The sequence below is a fragment of the Ascaphus truei genome, chromosome 13 (assembly GCF_040206685.1).
Source record: "Ascaphus truei isolate aAscTru1 chromosome 13, aAscTru1.hap1, whole genome shotgun sequence".
Taxonomy (NCBI): domain Eukaryota; kingdom Metazoa; phylum Chordata; class Amphibia; order Anura; family Ascaphidae; genus Ascaphus; species Ascaphus truei.
Genome location: NC_134495.1, coordinates 23,149,557 through 23,158,193, shown reverse-complemented (window position 1 = coordinate 23,158,193; position 8,637 = coordinate 23,149,557). Strand labels below are relative to the sequence as shown.

At 42.4% G+C, this 8,637-nt stretch overlaps 1 protein-coding gene across 1 annotated transcript; it reads left to right on the top strand.

Moving 5' to 3' along the window:
- The first annotated feature begins 2,094 nt into the window (after positions 1 to 2,094).
- LOC142464583 (olfactory receptor 6B9-like) lies at positions 2,095 to 3,194 on the top strand. The gene has a single exon (XM_075567954.1). It carries the CDS (start codon positions 2,181 to 2,183, stop codon positions 3,192 to 3,194), a length of 1,014 nt encoding a protein of 337 aa, XP_075424069.1. The 5' UTR covers positions 2,095 to 2,180.
- Positions 3,195 to 8,637: the final 5,443 nt, after the last annotated feature.

Here is an 8,637-nt window from a genome sequence, read left to right as displayed (position 1 = left end):
CTGCTTCTGGTTCTAACTGCACACACTTTAACCAACCAGCACTTCAATCAACACACAGATCAATCAGTACACGCAAGCTCAGTAAATCAACAGCTACAATGTATTCTGATATTACTAAGGTAACATTATCTATTGTTACAGTTTGCAGCTCAAGCTGCTGGGAATATTGGCAACAAATATCACAAACAGGAAAGTGTTACAAAGATCTTGCACTGCTGAGGAAGTGAGCTAAAACCTGCTATAGAAATCAAACGATGCTCAACATATTAAAACTCATTAGAAATGGTATTAAGAGATACTGTAAATAAAAAAAAATGTAGTAAGGATTATCTAATAAATAAGTATACATGGGAAGAATGTTGATCCAGGGATTCATCCGATTGCCAATTCTTGGAGTCAGGAAGGAATTTATTTTTCCCCTTATGAGATATCATTGGATGATATGACTCTGGGGTTTTTTGTTTGCCTTCCTCTGGATCAATAAGTAAGTATAGATATAGGATAAGTATCTGTTGTCTAAATTTAGCATAGGTTGAACTTGATGGACGAACGTCTTTTTTCAACCTCATCTACTATGTAACTATGTAACTATGTAACTATGTAACTATGTAATACTAGAGTACTGATTTATTTAAAAAAAAAAAAACACACACACGTACTGTATAGGATAGTGCATGGATTGCTCTTTTAATAAAGATAGTAGCATAAAATGAAGAGACTAATTGTTGTGTTTGATAGTGCTCTTTTTATAAGTGATAGCCAGACAGGTATAGGCAGTTTGTGGCAAACATACTGTACACACAAAATATATATCAAGAACCCAAACACCTAAGTGAACATATAATAAAGCCCAGAGTGGTATCTGAGGTACATGTTTTAGGTGCGGATTCAGATTCTGGCTCTCCCGTTTGAGTCAGAAAACGAATGATAACCGAACCATATCAATGTTTCTCCTTTTCCAGCACAAAACCGTTTTAAGCACCCTGTGTATATTCCTTCCTAATGTAATGCTTAATAGCACAGTGTTGGACGTGTATAGAGGAAACCCAGCGTTAAGAAGTTGGTTTTGGGTTGATATAAGAGGCGGAGGAGAGAGTTTCTGACACTTGCTGGTAGGAAAAGGGCTATCTAGGTTAATAACAATTAGCCAAAGTATAGTCGGTACATAATCTACTGTTTTAATTGCTAAATAAACAAACAAGGAGAATCTGAATATTGAGGACGAGTTGCTCTTAGCTAATTAACGTTCTGTTTATTCCCTCTATATAAAGTATTGAACCCCAGATTGCGGGCTCGTCTCTCTCTGCTTCGAGGCATCACGTATTAGACCTGACGTACGTTTCACTTAATGTTTTCAGTTTCTTCCAGGGTTTTAGTTTTATATTTATTTTATTATATGTTCACTTAGGTGTTTGGGTTCTTTATATATATAATGTAGAGCTATCTGTACCGTGTTAGCCGAGCTTAATAATAAAAAAACGACTAGACGATACCATTCTGTGGATAACGAAATGCTTTTATTTGTGCGAGCTTTCGAGATACACTGATCTCTTCTTCCGGCAAAGTTACAATGGATAAAGCAAGAAAGATTTTTACTTTAAACTGTACATCATGGAATGTATATGTGACTGAAGCCTATCCCTCCCCCCCTGCAGTATGTGATTTATGACTTACGGTGTTAAATGGTCTCTTTATAAATGTATATTTACACACATATACACACATACATACACACACGCTCTTACATCACAAACATTTAGCGACTATTTAACACCTAAAGTCATAAATCGCATACTGCACAGGGGAGAGGGATAGGTTTCATCCACGGATAACATTCCAGGCTGTTTTAAAGTAAAACCCTTTCTTGCTTTATCCAATGTAACATCGCCAGAAGAAGAAATCAGTGTATCTCGAAAGCTCTCACAAATAAAAGCATTTAGTTAGCCACATAACAGTATTGAGTATTTACTTTTGATTATTAAGCTCGGCTAACATGGTACAGATACCTCTACATCTATATATAAAATATATATCTTTTAAAAAAAGAAATCCGCTTGTTTTTTCCCACTTCTGTAACACAGAAAGGGAGCCTTCCTGTCCTTGAGATCATCGTCTATTCTACACATGATCCTATTTGGTCACAAATCTCTTATTCAGCAGAACTTCATCTGGAAAATAGAATGGGGACCCAGAATGTCACCATGCTGAATGTATTCATCCTTGGAGGATTCCATCTAGGTCACCAGGGGCAAGCTGTCCTCTTCGTTGTGTTTTTCATCATCTACCTTCTTTCCATCACAGCCAATATCCTCATCATCATCATTGTGAGGACCAACAGGCGTCTCCACAATCCCATGTATTTTTTCCTTAGCAACTTCTCCTTCGTGGAGATCTGGTATATCTCTGTTACCGTCCCCAAAATTCTAGTCGACTTGCTCAGTAGTAGGAAGACCATCTCTGCCGATGGCTGTTTCATACAGTTCTACTTCTTATTCTTCTTTGGCTCCACTGAGAACTTTTTCCTGGCCATAATGTCTTTCGACCGCTATGTTGCCATCTGCTACCCCTTGCGCTACCTGATCATCATGAGCGATACATTCTGTAAAGTGTTGGCAGCCGGAGCGTGGATAGTCAGCGCCATTATTGTGGTAATCGTTATCATCCCTTTAACCAGATTGTCTTTTTGTGGTTCCCAGGAAATTGACCACGTTTTCTGTGACTTTTCACCACTGGTAAAATTTTCGTGCCACGGATCCAAATCGATTGAGATCATCTTCTTCTTCCTTGCTGGGCTTGTAATCCTAGGATGCTTCACCCTCATCATGGTGACCTATGTCCATATCATGATAACTGTTCTTGCCACTTCTTCAGCTTCTGGGCTGCGCAATGCTTTCACTACCTGCGCCTCTCACTTCTTTGTGGTTTTCATATACTATGGAACGGTTATTTTCATGTACGTGAGGCCCACAGCAAGGAGGTCCTTCCATGGGGACAAGGTGATATCTGTCTTCTACTCAGCACTGACTCCTTTGCTCAACCCACTTATCTACTGCCTGAGGAACAAGGAAGTGAAGGAAGCCATGCGGAGGACTTTCAGGATATCAGTCCAAAGCATCCACAAGGAAAATAATGTTACAAAACTGCCCGCCATTGACAGATCAAACATTTCCAAAACAAACTTAGACAAAGAATAAGGGACTAGAAACACCTTCTATTGCTAAAATGTTTCAAGAATAAACGGACTGAAAAAAATATATATCAGAATAATTTATTTGTGTATGTTCATTGTGGAAATTAATTCTGAAGGCTACAATGAGGTTGTCTGACAAAATTGTTTTCATTGTGGCATACAGTACTCATTCACTACAGCAGCTTTATTTTGTATCAATTATTAGGGAGACATTTGGCTCATTGATCATGTCCTGCTTCACATGACATTTTTCTTTGCAGCTTTCCTAATAAAGCATAAGGCATCCCATACAGCACTGTACAGTATGTATGTGTACAGAGCATTGGCAATTAAATCAGCGTTGTATTCTTTGGCATATGCTGCCACTGTACACATCTCTTCATTCATGTGTTTATAGCTTCAACAGAGCACACAAACTTGTACTTATGTGTACAATAAATAAAAAAATACGACTTGCATGTCTCAGACAGGCCTGCAACCCAATCTTTCCCCATTAACGCTTAGAAAACAATGCTTCCACTGCAGCCAAGGATTCTGGGTAATGACATGCAAATTATCTCTTTACTTCTCATCCATTCTAACATGGAACTCTTTAAGCGTGCCGTATTACTCAGCTTTTCAGCACAGCCTGGGTTAAAGAAGAGCAGAGCTAGTAACCTACTCGCAGACAGCTTTTTCAACCTTTTGGATCTCATCAGTGCGGGGTTGGATGCTGGCCATGCAGCGTGACGCTGGTACGTGGGAATAACCAGACATTAAAAAAGTAACGGTGGGTAAACAAAAAGTGTCAAAAACCCTCCACTGTGCAGTGTACAGTAAATAAAAATACAGTGCATATCACCGCATTTTCATGTGTGTATTGTATTCTGTTTTCCTGAAGTTTAAACCTACAGTTCAAGCTGCCGTTTAATAAAAAAAAAAATATATATATATATTTTTTTCCCCATTCAATATGTGCATCAGTACAATCTGCACACTGACACGTGATTAGCTAAGCTGCAGATCGATCCGTTCTCCTGTAATCGATCGCTTGCTCCGGGTTATTTAATTCAGTTCATGCACAGCATTGTGGGCAACGTAGTTCCTGGAATATGATTGACTGGGCAGTTGCTACATACAATTGGTGCACTGCTAGAGAGAGGGTGGGGCTCAAGAGCCAGAGCCTATCAGAAGGGTGAAGGGGCTGTCACTTTGGAAATGCTTCCTACATTAGAAACATTAAAAATGTCTTTAAAACATTTTTTTTAAATGCTACAAGTATTTTCTAATAGTACAAACTGATTTTTTTTTTTTAAACACACTTTTAGGATATTGTTTGCACTGCTGCTTTAAATGGAAGGCTTTGTCTTTATATTTACAATCTGACCAGTGTGTATTTGCTGGTGAAACATACACGCTACATGTCTATCACAGAAGCTCCCTGAAGACCAAAACGTTGAACTGGAATTATCCTTTTTAGTGGCTTATCGTAATAAAACTGTTATCTTAGACATGATGATCATATTATAATCTCTATTTGACTGTAAGGCCTGGGACCCGTTGCGCCCGGCGGCGCGGGCGGCCGCACGAGCGTTCCCCACCAGCAGGGGAATCCTCCCGAGCCGGTCCCGGTCCCCCCTGGCTGCACACGCTGTGACGCGTCAACCGCTAGGGGATTCAAGAGAATTGTAATCCCTAGCTTCGACGCGTCACGTGGTGTGGCTGTGAGCCAATGAGGAGGGGAGGCTTCGGGAGGAGGGGAGGCTTTGGGGAGCGGGGAGGAGAGTGTGGAGGGAAAGCAGCATGAGTGCCTGTCTGTGTGTGTGTATGTGTGTGTCTGAGTGCGTGAGTGCCTGCCTGTGTGTGTGTGAATGAGTGCCTGTCTGTGTGTCTGTGTGTGCCTGAGTGTGTGTGTGTGTGTGCCTGAGTGTCAGCGTGTGAGTAGGGCAGCCCGCAGCAGCTCCCTCCTGCAGCCCGGGAGCCCGAGCCCGTGGAGGGGGGAGGGGGGGTAGCGGGTCCCTCCGCTTAAACCACGCCCCTCCCTCCCACTCCAGCCCCGGCTCCCGCTCCCTACAGACCGCATATCGCGGTCTGTGTCTGTCAGCGCCCCACCTGTCTGCAGTGCGGGCGCGCTGACTGAGGGAGCGGGGCCTTAGCCTAACACTAATATTGACTACATTTGCCTTTAAGCGAACTTCCACATTTCAAATCCCATTTCAACTTTCAAAAATGAAATAATGATATTGCTTCTATTTTTATTTTAAACTCTTTATTTAGTATTTTGCTAAAAATATAAAACAGAACCGAGAAGATTAGGTAAAGAGTAAGAAGTACAAAATACAGATTGATACCACAAAAACAAGAATACAAGAATATGCGCTTGAAGTCACAGGCAGCTTCTAAATTAATTTGTTACAATAAATATTTTTTATTTATTAGCGAAACAATCAAAGATTAATTGTAAGTAAAGGCGTATATTGTCTCGAATACCTCTGTAAGGAGTCCAATGTACGTAACATCAGTCTCTGTTGTGGTATTGAAACCACTGGTCCCAGGTAATCGACTTTGTGTGGCACGAATAAGACTTGTTCGTTAGTTCATAATCATTATCTCCTCTATGGAGTTTTGAACCTGAGCGATCATAGGTGGTCTGTCACGTTGTCACACTCCCATTATCTCACGTCTGGCTGCTGACAAGGAGTGGGAGGTTTACTGCTGTGCTTTACTAACCCTGGTATGGGTTTGAGATAAATTCAGGAATCTTGAGGGATAGTCAAGTCTGAAACGGTTACAATAAAAGATCTTATTTTCCTCCAGTAAGGAAGTCCACAGGATATGTACCAATGTTCCCCCTACCACCTCCTTCTCTCCAACACTGCGCAGAATGTATGCATCAAATGTAATGGAGTCTTCAGGGTGGGAGGTACCACTGACGGTGAATTTCTGTATGACGTTCTCTACAGACAAAAGAGTTAGCTATGGAGTCTAAAACATTGTCCCATTCTTCTGGGTCCAATTCCAAGTTTAGGTCTCTTTCCCACTTTCCTAAAAGTTACCTTCACGTCTCTGTCATCCAGAGACAGGAGTTGATAGAATAGAGAAATGGTCCCTTTATTATACCAGGAATCGGGATAAAGCATTTCATATACAGATAATGGCCTAGTTGCATTCTACTTAACATCTGGAGACAAGACAAAGGGGTCAACTTATCAAGTTCCAAAAAAGGGTTGCGCACCCAATCCGGCGTTAACTGCCATTCAAGTTATTATGGTTATGTTATGGTGATCGTGAAATGTTCCCCTGCTCAGTCCTGGAAGGAAGTTTGGATTGCCTAAAATTGGTGTAAGTGGAGAGGGGATTGACAGGCAGTTATTAATTGAATAGGAAGAGTCTCAAACACGCAGTGATTGGGCAATGATTGGGTGGGAGTATACCCTTATCTTTTCCCGGGACTCAGAGAAGAGAGCTTTTTGTATTTTCTCTGAGCTCAGAGAAGGTAGTCAAATCTTCTATATGGACTTCCCCATTCTCCCCCACCCACTCGATGTCTATCCTTGGTTTCTGGCTCTTTGGTTAAGAACAATATATTAGGTGGCTCAATCTAGTCACTTTATAGTATCGCAACAGATCTGGGACCGTAACACCTCTCCAGCTGTGGGTTTACACATAATCGTACGTCTAATCCTGGGTGTAGACAGACGCTCACAGAGGTACACAATTGGAGACTTTTGTAAGGTGAAATTATAACAAGGCTTTATTGTGCCTTTTCCTTAACATCAGGAAACCATCCAAACAAGGGGGAAACAAAGCTTCTATTCACTTGGGAGTATCTCTAGTGAAAATACCATGCAATTAATTCACAACTCCCTAAGTCAACCATGTCTCGCAGCCCCAAAACATATAGCATGAAATAAGCAGATATAAGCAGTCTCTTAATAATGAAAGTCTTATCTGTTAGCTGCTGTAGAGTAAGCTTCTCTGCTCTCCTGGAACCGCACCCGTGCGTGCACAGAAAATTTCAGCATCCAGGTTTAGAAGTCTTATTTGGTGTCTTGCAATCAGCTATGCTGTGCAGAACTCAAGACCGGTCAGCTCCAGAGATATGTGTTCTCTTGGTCAGTCTCTCCTGGGAGACTCAAGAACACTGCTCTGTCTCCAAAGTTCAGCTCTCAGTCAGAGCTAAGGAGTCACTTCCTGTCTCACAAGACAGGCTTTTGTAAGCAATCTAAATCAGGCAGGTGGTATTTATTAATTGACTACCAGCAGTTAACCACCACACTGCTAGATTAAAGGCACATTACTTGAACAGGGATTACTCCACTGTTACATACCTCCCCTGTTTGTGGGAAGCTCGGGCTTGCCACGGCCAAAGCCCATCCTTCCACTCTCATTCTAGATATCTCTGTGACTTGAATGAGAGTGGATGGAGGAAGAGAACCCTCAGTCCTGCTGGGATTAGAGCCCTTTCTCCAGTTTATTCGTGTCTCCTCCTGAAGGTGTTTGAGATCAGCACCCCTCAGTCGCTCAAGGAGGACTTTTTCTAAGTAAAGTCTTTTTACCGAGTGCGCGGTCATGAGATTTCTGTTGCGTTGGGCACTCCTCTTTTTGTAGACAAACTGTATGGCAACAGTTGTAGAGCAGTTAGGACTAGCCCTTAGAGTTTTCCACTTTTGAAGCGGTTTTTCTGCACCTCCTCCACACAATGGAGTCGCCAGTTCAGCTTCTTTGGGACTGAGTTGCACCTCCACCGCCCTTCCAGAGAACGTCCTATCTTTTCAGCTTCCTCAGCTAAGGATTATTCTGGCTTTGATTCTGCACTCCTAGCACTGTTTGTTGCCTGTTGGGCAGCAGTAGGTTTGGCTAGTGCTTTCTTAGGTGGCTCCAACTTCATTATCTTGTTTTTAAGGTGCATTTAGTCCCCAACTCTCACTGTACCCTTGTCCTCACAGGCATTAGTTACTGTGGGATACTGGTGCTTGGGCAGAGCCAATATTTGTCCTTGTAGGACTGTAATCTCATCCGCAAGAGATCCCTGCTTTTTGAGTGCGTCTTGCAAGTCTCTTCTCAGGGAATTTACCTGCGCACTTTGCTTTCCCTGAGTCTGTATCAGTGTCTCCTTCATATCTGGAGCTCTGTCATTTTTGTCGTCAAGGTTGCCGCTGCGTCTGTTTTCTCCTTGGTGTACTGACTCAAGGGAATGGAACAGTCTCTCTGTCTCTCCAGCTCTTGCTCCAGTTTCTGAGCCTTCTCACGCTCCCTCTCATACAGAGTCACCTGGTATCGAAGCTCCACCTCCAATGATGCTCTGGCGACATGCAGCGTGGCCTTTAGCTCCTCATACTGCTCTGTGGGGACATACTGGGTATTCAGACGTTCCTGCAGCGCTTGTACCTCTTTAGCAGCCTGCAGCTTTTCTTCCTGCAGCGTTTGCTGCTTCTCCTCAGCATACTGGAGGTGTGTACGCAGAC